The sequence below is a fragment of the Bidens hawaiensis genome, unplaced genomic scaffold, assembly GCF_021521415.1.
Source record: "Bidens hawaiensis isolate Kalapana, Puna unplaced genomic scaffold, B.hawaiensis_p1.1 tig00007279_1, whole genome shotgun sequence".
NCBI classification, from domain to species: domain Eukaryota; kingdom Viridiplantae; phylum Streptophyta; class Magnoliopsida; order Asterales; family Asteraceae; genus Bidens; species Bidens hawaiensis.
The window spans coordinates 44,245-68,238 of NW_027491504.1; the positions used below are offsets into that span (position 1 = coordinate 44,245).

Here is a 23,994-nt window from a genome sequence, read left to right on the forward strand (position 1 = left end):
TAAAGTGTTGAATTTTACAAAAAGTTTATCTATAAAATTCCATCTAGATTGAAGAACATTAACTAATTATAGTTGAAAGACATCTTTATTCTTTTAGAAATATATGTATACAAATGTGACAACCGCCAAAAATTAGACTAATCTGGTAATTATCTTAACCGTAATGTGTATTAATTAGTAAAATAAATACATAGGAATAATATTTTTAGTCAAAGTTTTGATTTTAGTTGAATTTTAAAAAAATATGGAACCCGAAAAAGTTCAATTTTGTCGTGTAGCTGACACTGTGCAGATTGACACCGGGTAATATCTCAAAACAAATAAATTCATAAACGTGTCAAGATGACCTTTAAAAATAAAATTTTATGTTAGGATATTAGAGATAGTGCATAAACTTAATTTTAGAAGGTTAGAATCGCGAAAATTAGAAAATAAGTAACCGAAAGCCAGTAGGGGACACCGTAAGAGCCCGACATTATGTTTATCAGAAAATTATGTTTTTAGGCAGACATTGACTGTAATCTAATTCGCTCAAAGTCTGATAAAAATTATTAGAAACGGAAGTCGTTTGGCTAGATAAATTACGAGATACGTTAAACGCTAACACCTAGATATTATCACATGTCATTATTCAAAACCACCTCTCCCTCTCCCTCTCTCATCTCTCTCGGCCGCCACATACACATAACCCAACCCACCTCCCAAACCTACCAATGAAAAGCTTGCATGTATGTATCCAATGATTACCTAGATTACTTGGAAGCTTCAAATATGGACACATGCACACTCTATACCATCCAACTCACAACCCTATACCTCTCTTTCTCTCTTCTTATAACCGGCCACCCCATCATCACCTTACCATCTCACATTTTCAAATTTTTACACACACAACACTTGATTAGGAGGTATTTGGTGGAGGTTTAAGCAAATAACAAGAAGTAGGAAGACAAAGGAAGGATTATAGCCAACACAAGGTCACATTAGCACCTCCATAGGCACCAAATCCGAAACCCAAGGTAACCCACTTCAAAGATTTGTGTATATTAGTTGTTATTTGATGTTTAAGGCTTGATTTTAGTATGTTTGGTTGTGTACATGCAAGTATAATATGGATTTATGCATGTATGTATGTGACTGTGAGTTTGCATATGAATGTGTAAGATGGGTTTTGTTGATTATAGGACTTGTTATGGTTGCATTTAAGCTTGTATAGATTGTCCATATTGATGTTACTTGAGTTTGTTTAACAAATGGGTTTAGGTATTGTTTTAATAATGGAAGTAAATGTGTAAATGGTCAAAAGATTGGAAATGGATTATGGGTAAAAACACCCATTAGAACCATAGGTTTTGATTTTGGTATTGGATTGAAGTTGTAAGCTTGTTAAATGGTAAAATGGTTAAAGAAAGAATGATAATTTTGAAAACCCACATACTTGATTACTTGAAAAAGTTGTAAGTAATAATAATAATGGTTTTGAAAGGATCTTGGAAAAGGGTTGAAAAAAATGTAGGGATTTGACTTTGTTGGAAAGTTACTTACACATGCAAGTAATATAAAAATTTGATTTTGATCATAAAGCTCATACTTGTCTTATATGGATTGAAAATGACAAACTAAGTGATTGAATGGGACATATGGAAAGGAATAAAATCTACTAGAAGTACTAGGATGCATGAAACATGATAACTTAGATAAACAAGAGTTTGTGTTAAACTTACTAATAAAGGAAACTTTGTAAATTGTACAAGATGTTTTGCAAAATGATTTGATAAGTGAACATAATCTTGTGTGGATGATTAAAGACTTGTGGTTAGGATTACTTTAGTAAACTCTATTGTAAAGATTGTTAGTATGATAATAAGGTTATTAAAAATTGCTACTTACTAGTAATAGAAACTTTGTTGTTAAAGAAATCAAGAATGTGTTTGTTAAAGGATAACAATGGGATGAAATAAGATGTTAATATGGGTTTAATAAGATCTGGAAATTTTGGTACATAAACACCTTGTAGAGATTGTAGAAATAACATGTATAATTGTATAGTTGAAAACTTAAGCTAAGGCTTGAGCATGTGTAGTTAAAAATTTGTTTTGTGTGCATACTTGGTGCTAGATGATCAAACATGGATGTGATGATATATTACTTGTTATTATATGTATATTTGCTGTACCAAATGGTTTGGTTTTGACATTGTGACTTAAATAGCTTGTCGGTGACTTTAACGATCGGAAAGTTCGACTTTTAAGGTGAACCGACATGAGTTTTTGGAACTGAATTAAAACAGCTCCTAAAGTCATAATATTCTTATATTTAACATAAGTTAAAATATAAGAAAAGTCAAGAATAGCAAAACTTAAACCAACACGGTTCGTGTCGCGAAAACCGACACGAAAACGTTAAAAATTGACATTTTTAAGAAATTGGCAACAAAATAAAAACCAAAACATTTTTATTGAAAAACCGATAAAACTTGACTAAAAACTATATAAAAAGTGTTCTAGATAATTTAAAAACTAAAAGTTTCATAAAAATGACAACCGGTTCGTTTTTAAGCTCAAAATCAACGAAACCGGCAAAACCGACAAAACCGATTATAATAGAGTCAAAATTTTTACACTCCAACAACTAAAGGTAATAATTTTTATAAATTTTAATAATTAAATTAAATTATTAAATAAAACAATTATTAGTTGAATATTACTTGTTTATATTTTTAAGTATAGAATTATAAGATTATAAGTAGTAAACTTTATGTGTTATATGCTTGTGTGGAATTTTTAGAATAAGAATATGTATATTTTAGTCAAATTTAAGATTAACGAACGTGTACTAATATAGGAACGAGCGTTTATTCGAACACCGAAATCAAAGGTGAGTTCTTCCTCCGAAAAGCATATTGTATATCTATATTCGTATTTATATATATATGTTTTGAAAACGCATTATAGTACAAATTGTCGTTATTGTGGGATGAATCAATTTGGTTAAATAACTGTTAACCGAATTGAGGGCACAGAAATGTTGGTAGATCTATCGGGGTGACGCCCCCCACTTCCATACGCGTTGGGTTAAAAGTGGGAATATTTCGAGTATGGTACGTTTCGAGTTATCAAATTGGTAGTCATACACGCGTTGTATTCGTAGCTAGTTTACAACTAACGCTTTTTGTGCTTAAAGGTAAAATGCGGGTTTCGTTATTGTGTTATACCGTGTATGATCGGTTTTATTGGGAGTATAATGGCCGTACACCATTATATTCATGTGTTGTTTATATATAAATTGTTTATATTTATATAATAAGTTTTTCTTCTCAGGAATAACTCACCAACATTCGTGTTGACCCAAATATTATTTAAATATGCTTTGCAGGAAAGTGAAGGTTTCGAGGTGGCATGGAAATGAGAGCGTGGGGTGTTTGAACAAAAGTGATGTGTTGTAAACCGTGCATCAGCACGTGTAATAAACTCTGATTTTGTAAAATGTTTCCTTATAATAAAAGATGATGCTTTTATTATTAAATGTTTATTATTGTTGACTATCGGCGTCTGTCATAACCCGAACGAATTAAAGTTAAGACTTCCGCTGTGTTAAGTTAAGGTTTTCGGGGTGTGACAACAAAGTTGAACTTTTAGCAGATAGTCATGATAGAAATATAAATGAAAACAAAGCCAAAATAAAATAAAAGACGTTTGCATTAGTGTATATTGTGTATGAGAGGAAAGAAGACGTGTAGCTTTCTTAGTTGTTTATTTAATGCCTTGAACCTAATAAAAGAAAAAGACAACAAATAGATAGAAATCCATGTTATCCTTTCTTTTCATTTATTCAAAATTACAAAGTAATATATGGTTAATAGACATAAATGCAAATTAGGTTTCAAAATTACAAAGTAACATATGGTTAATAGACATAAATGCAAATTAAGTTTCAAAATGATATTGGTGATTTTCAAATTTATTTTTGAATTATTATATTATCAAGAAATTCTAAGAATGCTTTGTATTTATGGAAATTAATCAAATGAACCAATAGAAAAGGGGCAAAACATGTTGTCTTAATAGATATATAGATTACGGCTCTCAAGTTACGACAAAAACAAGATTTAAGCGAGCTGAGACGAGTAAAAATCCGAACAGTGAATTCAGGTTAGGGTTCTGGTCCACCACATATAAAGTATGAAAACAAAACTAAAACTCTTCTGAAGTGAAAGCTAGTTTTGATCCGAAAGTATAGTGATTGAAATACCATAATTTTAATTTTTAAGAACCCTAAACGGGTCAAAACGAAACTGAACCATTAAATCGAATCAATCAATGAAATTGATTGAGAACTTTTGTTTAAAATGTGAAAACAAACAACTTTAATTTTTATAACTTACCCAGAAAGTGAACAGATTGAGAAGAACACAAAATATGCAAGACGTTGACTTGTAAAAGTCAAGCCAACTATAATCTTCAAAATATGCTTCAAGAACATGAGGTGAGGGTGAATAATGATGGGTTAACCGTTTTGGGTCTTTTATATAGGCTTAATTGGCATATTGATCAAGAATTCATCATTAATGAGGAGATTAGTTAAAAATGATAATTATGGAAGAAAATCACTAAATCAATTAAATTTGATCAATTCTTGGAGGGTAAGTTAGTGTTGTAATATGTAATAGTTGTCTAGGTTCGTGATTAACCAAATTAGAAAGTATTAATGGTATTTGGGATGGGAAAGAGCATATTCCCGTCGATGGAATAACCAAAACCGACAAGGGTCTAGCACAGGCAGTCGCGTAGCGCGACGGGCCTGTTGTCGGCCGATCAACTTGCTCCATACATTCGCGACGGAAAAGCCCCATGGGCTTTTATTAGTTGAAATTATGGCATAAAATACAAAAAAATTGGGTTTATGAAATACTCCAAAAACATAATTTGATAAAATTTAACACGAACGAACATAAAAGAAATCCGAAAATTTAAAACGGTCCAGGTTTTCGGGTTTGAAAAATAGCAAATGTTACAGCGAGTACGTGGCAAGAAACCGGTCGGTATCGGTTCAGTTTATTACGGTAAAAGTTTTGTGCCAAAAGTTTCATTACCAAAGTCGAGGGAGCAAAAAGTAAAGATCTAATTTCAAAGGGAAAAGGTTTAATTACCAAAGTTAAGGAACTAGTAAGTATAGATGTTCAAAGTAAAAGTTTTGTACCAAAAGTTTATTATCAAAGTTAAGAAACTAAGGTTGAGATACCAAAAAGTATTTAAGTGAAACCATTGTGACAAAAGATCAATGAATTAAAGTTATCAAGTTGCCTTTTAATATAATGTACTAGTGTTTAGGACTCGCACTTCGCGATGGAACCGTAGATGGAACTTAGAGGCAAAAGAAATCGTTGCCCAATATTCGAGAAGTCCTTTAGGGTTTTGATTTGACGATAGAATACAAAACCTAGACAACAAAACAAAGGCGGAATACCAGCATTAATCGTGATGATGATGAAATTCATAACCCTAATCCATAAAAAAATTAAAGTATATAAGAACAAACGTAAGAGAACGCATACATCTATTGATTTTAACCAAATCGAGCATCAATCTTAAGTAAACCGAAAAGCAAAATAGAAGATCAAATTAAGGCATCTAAAGATGAAGATAAATACATGTATAGAAAATCGGATTCATGCCTATGTCGATCTCATCAATTGTTGGTTTTCTTGCCAGAGGCAAGGCATTGATGTGGGAAAAGAGAAAACTAAAAGAAGACAAAGTATGACACAGTAAAAGAGAGCGTGTTGCAACAGGTTGTAAGCCATGCATCGTATTACTCAACAAAGTTGAATAGTAATTTCCCTTTACAACCATATTCTAAACCTTACTATTATATATATATACACTAGATTTTATCCCCCGTAGGGGTTATTCTATATTTTCTGTTTTTTAATATTTATTTTTTGAATTTTAATTTTCTTTATTGTAAGAAAATTAGTAGCATACTTAGGGTTTGATGATGAAAGGGTTTCACAAATAAATGAGATGTTATAATCCGTTTAAAAGCTATCTGGTGGTGATGAGACCCATGGCTCGCCTATTTTTTTTTACTATCAAGTTGTTTCATAATTATAGATAATATCTTTTTTTATAAAAATCAAATATTAATTTTTAGTATATCTCTATTTTATAGGATTTTCATATATAATATTTGGTAAGATTAATTTTTTAATATAATGAGTTTTTATAAGCCTTTTAATGACTATCTGGGTTTGGTGAGACCCATACTTGTGAATTCAGGTCAAATGCATGAGAAACCACCATTTACAAATAAACACATCTGGTGGCTTGAAAGAAAATAGGGAGGTTTTGGTTTATATATATTTAAGATATATATATATATATGGGATGGTTCAGTGGAGAAATCATATTAGTACGACAAATGTGAGAAACTGATCTTAGCCATTGATTATTGACGTAGGCTGTCACGGTAAAAAAAAAACAATTATTTAAAGACTTAAATACCTATAAACTAGTACGGGTAAGTAAGGTCATCTCCACATGAACTCAAGAAAAGTGCTAATTTAATATTACTAAAATAATTAATTAACTAAAGTCGGACAGACTGTGTCAAGCAGTTTTTGAAAGAGATTAATTAAAACTAAACGATTACTTTAAAAGATTTTGTAAACAATATTAAGAAAAGTATTCACTCTAGATTCGGGTAATGTTACATCTAACTTAATCACAGATTCAACTGACTTGATTGCGCTACCTAATAGTTTGATTGTGATGACAAACAATACCTTAACCGAATTGTTGACACAATTGAACTTAGCCTACCCAATTACCAATTTATGTTATGAAAACCAATTAATTTGCAAAGACCGATGATTACTAGTTCAATGACACAAGAGCTAACCCTAAGTGTTGATGAACACAACCAAACAAGTGATGCAACAAGTAATGGTTAAGGCTCCTTAATGGATATTTTCCGACACGTCATCGTCAATCATTTTAGCAATAAAAAAGGTATAATGGATAATGTTCATTCAATATTACTACTTGAAGCCACATGTGACGTTATTTTTTAACGTTATTTTTGAAATGTCCATCCCCCTTTCACGCACCTTTAATAATAGGGGTGGTGTAGAGGCTTCTTTTTTCATTTTGAACCTCCACCGCCACATTGCAAGCATAACAAGGTCTGCATCACACAGCGAGCCTAAACTGAGACCCCCTTTGTTAACCGGTGCAATCACTGTAGGCCAAATCACACGGCTTATTTTCGCTTCCTCCTCTCACCGCCCCAAGAAAACACTTTAAGCCAAACCACCCAATTTATTTTCAAATTTTAAATAAATATCAGGGATCAAAGTCATACGTTACCTTTTATTTAATCGTGGATGGATGTGTTTAAAAGACACGCGTGCCCTCTTATAATCTTTTAAAAGCATAACATTTGTAATACTTATATTTTAAAACTAGCTTTAGAAACCCGTGTGTTACACGGTATAAGCTAATGCATAAATTACAATGAATAATTTAATACAAATAAAATAAAAGATAATAATGTCTCTATATTATGTAAAAAATGTATTACAAATATAGTTGCTTTATATCATTAAATGTATTTGAATTTTAAATTGAGAATGGATTGTTCTACCATTGGTATACAATAATGAAGCAATCCCACCGAAAGCACCATTTAAAACAATGAGGCCTTTAGATTTGAAAGATGTAGTTAAAGTCTTTTACAAAAATGTTTTTCACTCCACACGATAAACACTAAACCCTAAACCATAAACCAAGAAAGACACCAGATTTTCCTTTTTGAACCACTTTCATGATGTCCTTATAAACACACTGTTGTTCAACTGTCACAATAATCTTATACTAAATATAAAAAAATTGGAAAATTTGTCTATGCTTTTTAAGACTTATTAAACATTGAATATTTATAAAAAGTAAACAAAATTATTATAGTTTTCTTCAATATGAAGATGTATCAAAAATTAAATGTTAGTGTACTCTTTAAACATAAACTATTTTATATACATTTTAATTTTAAAGAAAATATATTTATGACACGTAATTATTATATATATTAACATGTTTTATATTAAGTATGTTTACAATATAATTTATAGCATTAATAATTCAATCAATAGAGATTGACCAATTAATACGGTATGTTGAATTTATAATCAATACTATATTTAGAACCAATATATATATATATATATATTCCATCAATAGAAGAGAAGTGATTTTGGCGAGAATTTGATAGTAAGAATTAATCTCAGAATGCCATGTGTACAGAATTATTTTCTTTTATTAGTATAGTTAGATACCTGCTTTATGTGACAACTGCCCAATCCGACCCGACCCAGGTACCCGTTTTCGAATCCGATTCTTTTTAAGATTTAAAATTTGATTATAATCTTTATGAATTTAATATATATATATTACTAATAATAATAATTCCTTTCCGCCCCTTCTCTCTCTTGTCGCCGTCCCGCCCTTTTGTCTCTCTTGTCGCCGTCCCGCCCCTTTGCTTAAACCCTTGAGCCTTGAACCCCTTTTTCTCTAAACTCTTTGCTTGTCCTTTGGTTCTTCCCGCCTAAGGATGTCTGCGCAGCTCCACGCGCCAGACTCCTTACAAGGAAGCCTGCGCGAAGACCATCTGTTCCTGCGATACGCGTGGCGAACTGTTCCCGCAGCGCGCTAAGAATGGTAGTTCTTCCCGCGGCGCGCTAAGGATTATAGTTCTTCCCGCGGCGCGCTAAGAATTGTAGTTCTTCCCGCGACGCGCTAAGAATGGTAGTTCTTCCCGCGGCGCGCTAAGGATTATAGTTCTTCCCGCAGCGCGCTAAGAATTGTAGTTCTTCCCGCGACGCGCTAAGGATTGTAGTTCTTCCCGCGGCGCGCTAAGGATTGTTCTCTGTCTGCCTTCGCCCTCGCGCGCAGCGCTCGAGTTTTCTCGCGCTAGACCTTAAGTCTTTTCTTCAGTTTAGGTCAGCCTGTATGCTTTTGTAATATCTTATCTTTTGTATGAGCACTGTAGGTCAGTTCTGACATCTGTCCGAAAAGCCACTTTCGGCGCAGCATGCGCACCAATCCTATTGGTTGACAGAAAAAGTGACTGACATAATCTTTTGAAATCTTCTTTTGCATGTCTTGAACAGTGTTCTATCTGACACCTCCCATGCTTTGATCTGTAACCTGCCAGCTTTTCCTCATCCCCTGCAGCTGCCGGCATATCTTTTAGTATCTTTTGCTTTTGTTTTCTTGTGCTTTTTAATATCTTTTGCTTGATTTGATAAGATCTTTTCCCCTTTTCAAGGGATTGTGTCCCCTTGGGTTTTCCCTATAAATTAAGCTAATTTCTTGTTTATTAACACTACACACACTACACTTAAACACTCCCCAAATCTCTCTCCCTTTGCTCTCTGCCGTAGTTCCTCTGCAACGCCACTCCTCTCTTTGCCTCCGTCTTCTCTTCTGTTCTGCCCAGAAATCTCGGTAAATATATAATATATATATGTTTTTGTTTAAGTAACTTGCATAATATTCAAGACATAAAAACCAATCGTTAAACCAATAACCTCTTATTTATAGGTTAACTTGTGCTTGTTTAAAAGTTGGATCTTACGTTATCTTTCATCACACCTCTAACAAGTGAGTAATCTCGTACTTAATCCCCTTTTATTTTTAACGTTTTGGGATGTTCATGTGTTCGTACAACTTGAGTCTTAAACTTGTTTATGAAATTTATGTGCGCAAAACCCCATGTGTTATGGACGTTTACTTGGCTGTTTATTTGTATGTGTGAATCATTAACCGCTTTGTTCGGCCTATTCCGAAGTTTTCATGGATCCATTAGATGAACACGGGAGACCTATCGTTTACGGTTTTCTTGTTTTGTTTACACATGCACGTATGATTAATTGTTTTTGTGCTCGATTGGGAGCACGGATTGAACTATGAGCTATGATCTATTTAGGCTTGATCACAATCTGATTACACCCTATGTTAAACCCCAGTTAAGCACATGTTGCGCGCAGTGTTTGTTATTATCTATTTATATCTATTAAACTTGATTTCTCACCGACACGCAAGTGTTGACGTTTTATTTTAACACATGTTCAGGTTTGCTGTAGCTGCTTTTGGGAATCTCAAGGACACGTAGGATGATTTCTCTTTTTGTTTGGACCTAGATTAAAATGTAACAAGACAAATTATGTTATTTGAATATTTTAAGTTATGATATGATTTATGTTACTTTACGATTCGTGTTCTGCGCATGCGCAATGAAAATGTATTTAGCAAATATTGACACCCAAATAGTGTCACGAGTAATGAAACAATACGTGGCGCCCCGATGTATAATCCGCCGTCGGTCGGGGTGTTACAGATTGGTATCAGAGCTCCGTGACTTTAGGATAGGTGGTTAGACGTAACGACCTAGAATACCTAAGAGTCCCTTCTCGCGCATAAGAAATATCTCATGTTTGCGCGCTAATTGTTATTTACTCGATATTTATAAAATATGCTTGCGCATACGCAGTGAATGATTTCATGTTTATTTCGCGATCTTTCGATTTTTATTCGTTTCTTTACTTGCATATTCGTTTGTTGTTGGGATTTAGCATTGAGAATCCGAAAAGTCATGGTGATACATGAATAGCTGATTTTCAATCCCCATTAACTTTATGTTTTAAATTGAAGATTTGAAAAGTCCTGGTAATACATGAATTGTCAATCTCCAATATTCATTTACTCGATATTTTAAATTGAGAATTCGGAAAGTCATGGTGATGCATGAATTGTCGATTTTCAATTCAAATTCATTACCTGTATTAAGTTTGCATTTAAATTCATATTTTACTTCAAAATTTGATAGCATTTAACTCCGCGAAACAAGCTTTTCGACGATATACTTTGCGCTAAAACGATTTCCCATACCAAGATATTAACAAAAAATTAAAGTTTTATAGAATGCCTCCGCTATCTCGCCGTCATCAGAGGAGAGAAGTCTCGCGCAGACGTAGGCAGCAACGTTCCCAGGAAATGGCCGCCGCGATAGCCCAAGCCTTAAACCAAAATAATCCCAACCCCTCCGGATACAATATTAAATCCTTTAATGCGGGTAACCCTCCGAAATTCACAGGGCTTGAAGGAGCCACCGTAATGCTCCAATGGCTCGAAAAAATTGAGAACACCTTCCTCCATACCCAATGCCCTCCAGACCGACGAACCTTATACGCCTCAAGTGTCCTAGAATCAAGGGCGCTTACTTGGTGGAACGGAATAGCTCACGCGCGTGGCGCAGAGGCTGCTTCTAGCATGCTCTGGGAGGAATTCAAGTAACTTTTGACTAGAGAATTCTGCCCTCCCAACGAAATAAAGCGCCTTGAGGAGGAATTTTGGAACTTGAAGCAGTACAGTGGCGAAGCGCGCGAGTACGCTACGCGCTTCCACGAACTAAGTTTGCTCGTCCCGCACCTAGTTACCCCTTCCCGCCGAGCCATCGAGAAGTTTCTTGGGGGTCTCCCCATGGAAATTCAAGATTCTGTATAGGCCAGGAACCCAGTAACCCTCTCTGACGCCATCGAGTTGGCCGCTGTGCTCAGCGACAACCATGTCAGGGCAGGAACCCTGTTCCTGCGAGGAGCCGAGAAGACCAAACTCACCAAGACTGTCCCAGAACCAACATAAACCAAGCCAGAACCCTCAAACCGTAACAACCTCAAGCGTAGGCGCAGACCCAATCATCAAACCTACGCGCTTACCAACCCGCTCGTTGTCCAGCAACCCACCTACCAACCTCCAGTATACGCTCCTAACCCACTGTCAACTTACCCAACACCCCCTGTAGTCCATAACTATGCCTTAACCAATCCCGCACTCCCTACCCCGTCAACTAAGAAACCTTACACAGGAAACCAACCCTTTTGCCCAACCTGTAGACTTCACCATCCAACTCAAGTCCCGTGCCGACAATGTAACCGATGTGGCCGTACTGGTCACACTGCTGAAAACTGTAGAGTCCTTCCCGCCAACCCAATCGCGCAAACACCACCAACTTACCCGCTAAACCTACAACCAACATACCCTAATCCACGACCCAGGTCGTGCTATAACTGCGGTGACCCCAGTCATTTCCGGAACGCGTGCCCGAGACTGCAAGTACAAATTACGCAAGCTAATCCGGTTAACCAAATTTCAAACCAAGTGACGCGCGGCCGAGCTTTTAATATAACCGCGCACCAAGCGCAAGCGAATAATGACGTAGTTAATGGTACATTTTTACTTAACGGACAATATGCATCTATACTTTTTGATACTGGCGCCGATAGAAGTTTTATTTCTCGTGCATTTGAACAAAAACTTGCGCGACCGCGAGTAAACTTAAACGAAAACTTTTCAGTTGAATTGGCTAATGGTGAAACTATTTTAATAAACTCCGTGATCAAAGATTGCACGCTTAACCTTAATGAACATGAGTTTCTAATCGACCTCATTCCCATGCCTCTTGGAAGTTTTGATGTGATTATTGGAATGGACTGGCTCTCGCAAAATCGCGCCGAAGTAATCTGCGCCAAGAAATTGATTCGTATTCCTCGGGAAAATGGTGAAAATCTTCATATCTATGGCGAGAAACCATCTAACGGTCTTAAACTTATGTCATGCACTGAAGCCCGAAGACTTTTACGAAAGAAATGTGTCGCGTTCTTAGCTCATGTGGTCAAACCCGATGAAGGAAAGAAGAAACTTTCTGAAATCCCCATCGTGCGCGACTTCCCTGAAGTCTTTCCCGATGATCTTTCTGGTTTACCTCCCGCTCGGGAAGTCGAGTTTCGTGTTGATCTTGTCCCTGGTGCATCCCCCGTAGCCAAATCTCCTTATCGACTTGCACCCGCTGAAATGCAAGAATTAGCAAGTCAACTTCAAGAGTTGACCGATAAAGGATTCATTCGCCCTAGCTCTTCGCCATGGGGTGCTCCGGTGTTGTTCGTTAAAAAGAAAGACGGTTCGTTTCGCATGTGTATCGATTACCGCGAGCTGAACAAGCTCACCATTAAGAACCGGTATCCCTTACCGCGTATTGACGACCTCTTTGATCAACTCCAAGGTGCCTCTTGTTTCTCCAAAATCGATCTCCGTTCTGGCTATCACCAGTTGCGTATCCGTGATGAAGATATTCCCAAGACTGCTTTTCGAACCCGCTACGGTCATTTTGAATTCCTGGTCATGCCCTTCGGTTTAACCAACGCACCCGCTGTTTTCATGGATCTAATGAACCGGGTGTGTAGATCTTTCTTGGACCGATTCGTGATCGTGTTTATCGATGACGTTCTGGTGTATTCCAAAACCAAGGCCGAGCATGAACAACATCTTCTGTTGGTGTTGCAAAAGCTTCGAACCGAACAACTCTATGCCAAACTCTCCAAGTGTGAGTTTTGGTCGGATGAAGTACAGTTTCTTGGTCATGTTGTGAACAAGATGGGTATTCATGTCGACCCATCCAAAATTGAAGCAATCAAGAACTGGATTACACCGTCCACTCCTACCGAAATCCGTTCCTTTTTGGGCTTAGCTGGTTACTACCGGCGATTTATTTCGAACTTCTCAAAAATCGCCTTGCCTTTAACAGCATTAACGTGCAAAGGCAAACCGTATATTTGGGGCTCTAAGCAAGAAGAAGCTTTTCAAACGCTCAAGCGAAAGTTGTGCGAAGCTCCTGTTCTAACGTTACCAGAAGGTACTAACGACTTTGTCGTTTATTGTGATGCCTCCAACCAAGGTCTCGGTTGTGTACTTATGCAACGAGGCAAGGTTATCGCTTACGCGTCTAGGCAACTCAAAATTCACGAAAAGAATTATACGACTCACAACCTCGAACTTGGTGCAGTTGTATTTGCCTTGAAAATCTGGAGACACTACCTCTATGGGACTAAGTGCATCATTTTCACCGACCATAAAAGCCTTCAGCACATTTTTGATCAAAAGGAACTTAACATGAGACAACGCCGATGGAACGAACTCATCAGCGATTACGATTGTGAGATCCGATATCACCCTGGAAAGGCTAATGTGGTAGCCGATGCGCTCAGCCGAAAACCCAGTCAACTCAACTATATCTTGCCGCGCACGCAGCTTCACTTCGCGCCGATCCAAAGCAATCTTGAATCGCGCATTCGCGACGCGCAGCGCGCATCGATCAGCCAAGGAAACCTTCGCGCCGAGTTAGCGTGTGGCGCGGAAGCTCATCTAGTCCCTAACCTGAATGGAACTCTCTGTTATCTCAATCGCATCTGGATCCCCAATGATGAGAATCTTCGCTCTGTCATACTGAGTGAAGCGCACAAAACCCGGTATTCCATTCATCCTGGCGCTGACAAAATGTACAAAGATTTGCGCCTTTCTTTTTGGTGGCCTGGTATGAAAAAGGATATTGCTGTGTTCGTAGCTAAATGCCTAACTTGTTCTAAGGTAAAAGCTGAACATCAACGCCCATCTGGTTTGCTCGAACAACCTGAAATTCCTACGTGGAAATGGGAAGGTATAGCAATGGACTTTATCACCAAGTTACCCTTGACCGCAAGCAAACATGATAGCATTTGGGTAATAGTGGATCGATTGACCAAGTCTGCCCACTTCCTGCCCATTCGTGAAACCTACCGTGTTGAACAACTTGCGCATCTTTATGTCAAAGAAATTGTTTGCCGTCATGGTACTCCCTTGAGCATCATATCCGATCGCGATGGCCGTTTTATATCTCGCTTTTGGAAATCTCTCCAATCTGCGTTAGGAACTCGTTTGGACATGAGTACTGCATATCATCCTCAGACTGACGGACAGTCTGAGCGAACCATCCAAACCCTTGAGGATATGCTTCGATCTTGTGTTCTTGATTTTGGAGGTAATTGGGATTCACACCTACCTCTGATCGAGTTCTCTTATAATAACAGCTATCATTCCAGCATCGGTATGGCCCCATTTGAAGCACTTTACGGTCGAAAGTGCCGTTCACCGATCTGTTGGAACGAAGTGGGTGAAGTTCAAATCACAGGACCCGAACTAGTTCAAGAGACAACCGATAAAATCGCCAAGGTCCGTGATCATCTGCTGACTGCCAGAAGCCGACAGAAGAGTTACGCAGATCGCAGGCGGAAGCCTCTCGAATTTCTAGTTGGTGATCTTGTTCTCCTCAAAGTGTCGCCCTGGAAGGGTGTTGTCCGCTTTGGGAAGAAAGGTAAGCTTGCACCTCGTTACGTTGGTCCGTTCAAGATTCTTGCGAGGGTGGGAAAAGTTGCCTACAAGCTAGACCTACCGCCCGCGCTCAGCAATGTGCATCCAACTTTCCATGTATCCAATCTCAAGAAATGTTTAGCTGACGAGAACCTCCACATACCACTTGATGAAGTTCAAGTTGATGAGTCTATGCACTTCGTTGAGAAGCCTGTTGAGATTATGGATCGCGAGGTAAAGCAAACCAAGCGCAGTCGCATCCCTATTGTCAAAGTTCGTTGGCAGTCTAAGCGCGGAGCCGAGTTCACTTGGGAAAGGGAAGATCAAATGAAGATCAAGTACCCGCACCTTTTCTCTGCGCAACCTACTTCGAGATAAATTTCGGGACGAAATTTCTTAAAGTATGGGAGACTGTGACAACTGCCCAATCCGACCCGACCCAGGTACCCGTTTTCGAATCCGATTCTTTTTAAGATTTAAAATTTGATTATAATCTTTATGAATTTAATATATATATATATATATATTACTAATAATAATAATTCCTTTCCGCCCCTTCTCTCTCTTGTCGCCGTCCCGCCCTTTTGTCTCTCTTGTCGCCGTCCCGCCCCTTTGCTTAAACCCTTGAGCCTTGAACCCCTTTTTCTCTAAACTCTTTGCTTGTCCTTTGGTTCTTCCCGCCTAAGGATGTCTGCGCAGCTCCACGCGCCAGACTCCTTACAAGGAAGCCTGAGCGAAGACCATCTGTTCCTGCGATACGCGTGGCGAACTGTTCCCGCAGCGCGCTAAGAATGGTAGTTCTTCCCGCGGCGCGCTAAGGATTATAGTTCTTCCCGCGGCGCGCTAAGAATTGTAGTTCTTCCCGCGACGCGCTAAGAATGGTAGTTCTTCCCGCGGCGCGCTAAGGATTATAGTTCTTCCCGCAGCGCGCTAAGAATTGTAGTTCTTCCCGCGACGCGCTAAGGATTGTAGTTCTTCCCGCGGCGCGCTAAGGATTGTTCTATGTCTGCCTTCGCCCTCGCGCGCAGCGCTCGAGTTTTCTCGCGCTAGACCTTAAGTCTTTTCTTCAGTTTAGGTCAGCCTGTATGCTTTTGTAATATCTTATCTTTTGTATGAGCACTGTAGGTCAGTTCTGACATCTGTCCGAAAAGCCACTTTCGGCGCAGCATGCGCACCAATCCTATTGGTTGACAGAAAAAGTGACTGACATAATCTTTTGAAATCTTCTTTTGCATGTCTTGAACAGTGTTCTATCTGACACCTCCCATGCTTTGATCTGTAACCTGCCAGCTTTTCCCCATCCCCTGCAGCTGCCGGCATATCTTTTAGTATCTTTTGCTTTTGTTTTCTTGTGCTTTTTAATATCTTTTGCTTGATTTGATAAGATCTTTTCCCCTTTTCAAGGGATTGTGTCCCCTTGGGTTTTCCCTATAAATTAAGCTAATTTCTTGTTTATTAACACTACACACACTACACTTAAACACTCCCCAAATCTCTCTCCCTTTGCTCTCTGCCGTAGTTCCTCTGCAACGCCACTCCTCTCTTTGCCTCCGTCTTCTCTTCTGTTCTGCCCAGAAATCTCGGTAAATATATAATATATATATGTTTTTGTTTAAGTAACTTGCATAATATTCAAGACATAAAAACCAATCGTTAAACCAATAACCTCTTATTTATAGGTTAACTTGTGCTTGTTTAAAAGTTGGATCTTACGTTATCTTTCATCACACCTCTAACAAGTGAGTAATCTCGTACTTAATCCCCTTTTATTTTTAACGTTTTGGGATGTTCATGTGTTCGTACAACTTGAGTCTTAAACTTGTTTATGAAATTTATGTGCGCAAAACCCCATGTGTTATGGACGTTTACTTGGCTGTTTATTTGTATGTGTGAATCATTAACCGCTTTGTTCGGCCTATTCCGAAGTTTTCATGGATCCATTAGATGAACACGGGAGACCTATCGTTTACGGTTTTCTTGTTTTGTTTACACATGCACGTATGATTAATTGTTTTTGTGCTCGATTGGGAGCACGGATTGAACTATGAGCTATGATCTATTTAGGCTTGATCACAATCTGATTACACCCTATGTTAAACCCCAGTTAAGCACATGTTGCGCGCAGTGTTTGTTATTATCTATTTATATCTATTAAACTTGATTTCTCACCGACACGCAAGTGTTGACGTTTTATTTTAACACATGTTCAGGTTTGCTGTAGCTGCTTTTGGGAATCTCAAGGACACGTAGGATGTTTTCTTTTTGTTTGGACCTAGATTAAAATGTAACAAGACAAATTATGTTATTTGAATATTTTAAGTTATGATATGATTTATGTTACTTACGATTCGTGCTCTGCGCGTGCGCAATGAAAATGTATTTATTAAATATTGACACCCAAATAGTGTCACGAGTAATGAAACAATACGTGGCGCCCCGATGTATAATCCGCCATCGGTCGGGGTGTTACACTTTATATACAATTATGAATATTTCGTATCTTGACTTGACATAAAAATAAGAAAGCCATAAACAACCTCGAAACGAAAGTATTAACTTCGAGTGAACAATAAACTCCAATGGGTAAAATTGTCGACCGAACTTCACAATAGTAATTATCTATATATAGTAAAGTAGAAAGTCGGTGCCACAAACTTGTATTTGATAAATTTGTATTTTTAGCATATAAAAGATAGTTTTCCAAAGCAGACATAAATGAAGGTATGACAAGGTGGTTATTATAGGTTTAATTCTAGACCATCTCTTCGTGTCAACCCGGGTTCGAGTCTTGTTAACTGGAAATGGTGGTTAACATTCTGTTTTTTCTATCAACTTCATTTTAGTTTAATGGGCCACCATCATTATTATTATTATTATTACAATTGAAAGTTTTTGTGTTGAGCCACTTAACAACACCTTATTAGAGCAAGGCTTTGTTTTTTATTTTGTTTTTGTTTTTGATTTTTGTTTTAGTTATGGTTCGTAATGAACGGTACATAAACTGACCAAATACCATTTTTTTGGTTTTAGTCCCGGTATCGCAACAAACATGACGAAAATCGATTGAATTCGTGCAAACTCAACGCGCTTTCTTTTAGTTTTAGTACCGTAACGAATAGAACCGAGCGAATGATAATTCTTTTTAGTTCCGGTACCGTAACAAACATGTCGAAAATCAACCGAATTTGCATAGATTCAATGCCCGGGATTGATAGCGGTCGGGTTTACCAACGCTCGAGTATTACCGACCTACACTACCCCATTGGTCCATCTCAGTTCTTATAATTTTTTTTATCTTATTTTTTTGTATTAGTTCCGGTAGAATAACGCATGCAACCAAAACCGGCCGGACATGTGCTGACTTACTGCCACAACACTTGGGTTTTACCACCGTCCTGGTTTACCTATCTGCCCCGGTGCAATGCGCAGGTAAAACCCTAGTTTACGATAAATTCAAGGTGTAAAACCGTCGACCTAACACTGGTAATATGCTTCGAAACGAAAGTATTAGCTTCGAAAAGGATAAGCAATAAGACTTCAAGGGGTAAAACCGTCAAACCTAACTTCACACTATACACATTTATACTCTCCTTGACTTCATTTCTTCTAACAAAGGCGGATCAAAATCATCAGATCTAAATCCCCAAATGGTTAGTTAGGGTTTCAATTTCAATTCAAATTATTATTATTATTATTATTATTATTATTATGGATTGTAATTTGATAGGCGCAATCAGCTAAGCCGATATCTAGTCCTGTTCCGGTTGATTTGTATCCTTCGTTAGCGGTTATTATGCTGGCGGTTGGACTTGTAATTACTGCTTCGTTCTTTATGTAATTGGATCAGACTGTTGGTTTACTAGTTGAGTAGATTCGGTACTGAATCGGTACAACCGGTATTTTCCGAATTTTGCATGAATACTGATACCGAACTGAACCGGTACCAAAAATTTGCAATTTTTGGTAGCTGGTACTGGAACGGTACCGATCTTATATATGTTACTACTGATTGTTGAGTTTTGTAAATTTGTGATTAATTTAGGTGATTTGCCCTTAATTTTGGTACGGTATTTCCCTAATGTTGCATGAAATACGGCAACCGGACTGAACATTTCGGTACCGGTACCGGTACCGATCTCATCCCTATTAGTGATTGTTGAGTTTAGTAAATTTGTGATTAATTTAGGCGATTTGTGCCGGTATTTCCCTAATATTACATGAAATACCTACCGAACTGAGCATTTCGGTACCGGTTGCGATTTTCGGTACTGGTACGGTACTGATCTCATCCCTATTAGTGATTTGTTGAGTTTAGTAAATTTGTGATTAAATTAGGCAATTTGCCCAAATTTTGGTGCGATACTGGTATTTCCCTAATTTTGCATGAAATGCGGGTACCGAACTAAACATTTTGGTTTTGGTACTGGTATTTTTGGTACTGGTACGGTACCAATCTCATCCCTATTAGTGATTGCAGAGTTTAGTAGATTTGTGATTAAATTAGGCAATTTGCCCAAATTTTGGTGCAGTACTGGTATTTCCCTGATTTTGCATGAAATGCGGGTACCGAACTAAACATTTTGGTTTTGGTACTGGTATTTTTGGTACTGGTACGGTACCAATCTCATCCCTATTAGTGATTGCAGAGTTTAGTAGATTTGTGATTAATTTAGGCGATATGCTCTGGTTTTAGTGATAATTGTAAGCAGTTAATGCGGAAAAATATCGGATATATGAGATATCGGTTATTGTGGTGGGATATTGGTAATTTTAATATCATGTAAAATTTATATATATATATATATATATAGCAATTTAACACTAATAATTCAGTATACACTTGTATGATTAACAAATTAACCTTTTACAACTTGCAAAACACTAACAACTATAGCAAGTGTGTGTATATATATATATATATAGCAATTTAACACTAATAATTCAGTATACACTTGTATGATTAACAAGTTAACCTTTTACAACTTGCAAAACACTAACAACTATAGCAAGTAGGAACTGATTAAGACTTTAAACACTAATAGTGAACACTAGAAATTGATAAAATATTTAGTTGTAAAAGAAACAAGAATTTCTCAGTTTATCGAAATTCATGTGGTGATCAAGGAAAATAGAGAAATAATGACTTATTGACTTAATGTAGGCGAGCTGTCCTAATCTTTAGTGATGCTTCTTTAGCTCATTGATAGTTTTCATAATTTTTTCATTTTGCTTGGTTTAATTTCATGTAGACGAATTTGAAAGTTTGCAGTTTCTAATTGAAGAATCATTTTGAACTTATAACTGCCATGAATTTGAACGTTGCTTTTATAGAAAAAATTAGAACTACATCCTGTTAAATAACAAGTATTAGAAAAATCAATTTCATATTTGTGAGGCATGACCATAGAACTATAGTTTGTTTGAAGTTAGTGGACTCGTATCGATTGCTTAAATGGTTAACAGCATAGTCATGTCACAGAGTGTAAGAAATGGTGCTCTACAAAAGATTAGCAATTTTTAGTGATATTTAATAAACAAGGATGCATCTTATTGTTATTTCAGCAAATGGTAGACTGCATGAAAACAAGTGTCAAAACCATATGCAGATGTAAACATATTATGGCGGTGTTTGAGACTGCTTATTTAAGCAACTTATGTTCACAACACGAGTACATGACTAAATTTTAGATTTTTTTTTTATTTTTTTCTCTTAGTTTTTATTATTCAAGTAACAATTTTTAGTAATGAGTTATAATTAAGAAAATTAAGAAAATTGTGGATAGTACATTTTAGCCAACTTTTTGAAATGTTAATTGAATAAGAACATTAATATATAAAATGAACTTTATATATTAATAGTGTTTGATAAACATTTAACTATGCAGCTATGAGGCAACTTCTTCCCGGAAAAACCGCAGCCTTGTTAAAGAACTTGTGACAGGGGCATTGGCATCTGTCTTTTTGGTAAGTCACATGCTAATCTTTTTTCTATAACATAATCCAAATCAACTGATTTATATATAACTAACCGGGTTGAATTTAATGCAGGGCTTCGGATCTTTGTTCTTGCTTCTTGCGTCAGGTGTTTATGTCTGATTAATTGTCGACTTGGTTAACGAATTTGATATGAGGATGGATTTTGTTTTGAGACATAGTTGTTTATGGACCTTTAATCATTGCTACTCGTAGAACTGGATTATATGTTTTCTACCAACTTCTCTGCTCAAGAGAGAAAAAAACCCTTTCACTTTAGATAACTTTGATGAGTATAAGACGGTGTGTAGTGGGCAATTTGTTTGGGCCACAAGGGTCGAGAACCCCCCCCCCCCCAATAAGTGGGGGGGGATGTATTTGTCGCCTTGGTGTGTTTGTTGGCTTATTATTATATTGTATTTGTGTGTAATATATATATATATATATTAGTTTTAGAACCCGTGTATTACACGGGTTGGATCAATGTGTAAATTACAATTGATAATATGATGCAAATAAGAGACAGTTAAAGGTAAAACATAAGTACACAATTACGTGTAAAATGTATTACATATGATAATTATAAACGAAATTTTGCATTTACAATTCACAATCTGTAATGTCTAGATAAAAACCCATGTACTACACGGGCTATGAGGTGGAAAATACTGATACATAGCCGTTCTTGTTCACAACCCCCTAAAGCTAACTTGTTTGATAGCAAAATCAATCTTCTAGCCATAAGTGTCTGTTTTTCATGTCACAAACAGATGCACACCCCAAAAATTGACATCCCATATCGTGTAGCAACACATCCCATAAAATTGTAAATTTGCTTAGAAAGAAAAAAAAACAATAAATGTAGTTTACTACAAGTTTCATGTAAGGCAAACGTTATTTCACAAAGGCAAAGTTAAGCATCTCGAACTAATAAAATTGTAAAACATCAATTTTGACTTTTTATCATCTTTGTTTTATTGTTATTTTTTATCTCTAAGAGCATTCCCAGCCCATTCCTTACCATATATCCATATATATCATATAATTACATTAAAAATCACTGTATTTTCTCTCTCATGTTTAATTAAATAATATTTTTAATGCCTTATCACTATCTTTTCCCTGTAGGCTGAGAATGCTCTATTAATGTTTTGTTGTAAGTATAAAAATAACGGAATAATGTATACGGGCCAATCCCCTTTATCGTTAGATTTTATCATAAGTGTATTAGATTTAACCTATGCATACGGCACTTGTACTTATGGCTTCTAACATAATCTCTCTCCCATTCTTCCAACTGGTAGAAACATACATAAAAGTATAAAACAATAAGTAAACATATGAATCTCCAATATAATTTAGAAAATGTATAAAACTGTGTTCATATCCTCTCTATTTACAGAGGACCCATCAGTATAACAACTAAGCCAATCCACTTAAAGGATTTCAATCCATTACTCCTCATGCCACTAATTGGTGTTTCAAAGTCAATTACAACCTTCTAACATCATTGCGACTAACTACACCTTAAAAGCAAGATAATTAAATAGCAAATAGATTAAAAAAACATGAAGTGTTAAATATACCTGATCCCTAAGTTGATTTAGTAAAGCTGCAGCAATCAACCTAGTAGTAGGGGTTTTCACGGCTTCACGGTTTGGTTTAAGATCGTAAAATCATCCAAATTGGTCATCAGTTTGGTTTCACGATCGGTTTTCTTTCTTATCTTTCGGTCGACCGGTCTCAAAAATTTTAAACTGTAGTGAACGGTTTGGTTTATGTAGTGGGTTCAGTTAATTATTCATATTTACTTTTATCTATCCATACATGTTGGCTTTACACAATTATACCAAATGATATATATACACCAACTTAAAGATAATATTTTGAAGTTTCTTATTTAAAGACACTTAATTAAGTGATCATTATCACCATGATGCTTTTAGTTTAAATCTCTTTTCTTTTGATATTCTTTTCAATCTACAAACTTGGTGGTAATTTTGAAGTCGTAAAACTGAGTACTCACTTGATTTGCTTTTGATCCAAACCGTGAAACCAAACAGCTAGTAACAATTCGGTTGGGTTCGGTTTTGAATTTCAACGGTTCAGTTTTGATTTTCAACAATCAAAAGGTGTTACTAATGGTTTAGCTCACCTTAAGACCTTAAACCGTCAAAATCTAACCATGAACACCCCTGATTAGTAAGGGATTAATAAACTACTAGAGTAAATGAAATTTGTAACAGTTGGATGATAGATAATGCATACTAAAAACAATAGTAAAGTTACGTAATGATATAATTATTCCAGTAGCAAGCATTAGTATTAGGAAACAAACTTTGGGCATTCCTACCTAGCATACCAATTATATATTGACCATTTTGATCTTCACAATAAATTTACTTGCCAAATCCCTATAAATATCATGCAGGGCCATGATAATTGTGAAAAATCAAACATCTGATACAAAATTAGAATCCCAAATCATATTGATGTTAATGTGTTAAAAAAATATTAGACCTAATCAGCCTCATCGATATAAAACAACAAAACGTGTGCAGGTAAAATATAAAACCTATTCAGCTACTGGTTTTAAGAATAAATCAGTAGAAACCCTAAGACAGAATTAGGTCTATAAAGGATTAATCATTACATAGAGTGTATTAAACATTGTGATAGTTATTACCGGGAGATTAACTTCGCGTATTGTAGCAGAGAGATCTTTCAACCCCCAGGAGAAGAGCAACGATGGAAAGAAAATATGATTAACGAGTGGGTTTGACCT

General features: G+C 36.5%; 1 protein-coding gene across 1 annotated transcript; it reads left to right on the top strand.

Moving 5' to 3' along the window:
* Window positions 1-18,808: 18,808 nt before the first annotated feature.
* Window positions 18,809-21,455, top strand: LOC143634927 (uncharacterized). The gene is made up of 4 exons (XM_077102883.1): window positions 18,809-18,886; window positions 18,964-19,070; window positions 21,122-21,200; window positions 21,285-21,455. Exons 1-4 carry the CDS (start codon window positions 18,884-18,886, stop codon window positions 21,330-21,332), a joined length of 237 nt encoding a protein of 78 aa, XP_076958998.1. The 5' UTR covers window positions 18,809-18,883; the 3' UTR covers window positions 21,333-21,455.
* The last annotated feature ends 2,539 nt before the right edge of the window (window positions 21,456-23,994 follow it).

Excerpts from the sequence above, each read along its gene's own strand:
- LOC143634927 (XM_077102883.1), top strand. Across the intron at positions 19,071-21,121 it reads ATTACTGCTTCGTTCTTTAT|CTATGAGGCAACTTCTTCCC; the intron begins GTAATTGGATCA and ends TTAACTATGCAG. Across the intron at positions 21,201-21,284 it reads CATTGGCATCTGTCTTTTTG|GGCTTCGGATCTTTGTTCTT; the intron begins GTAAGTCACATG and ends AATTTAATGCAG.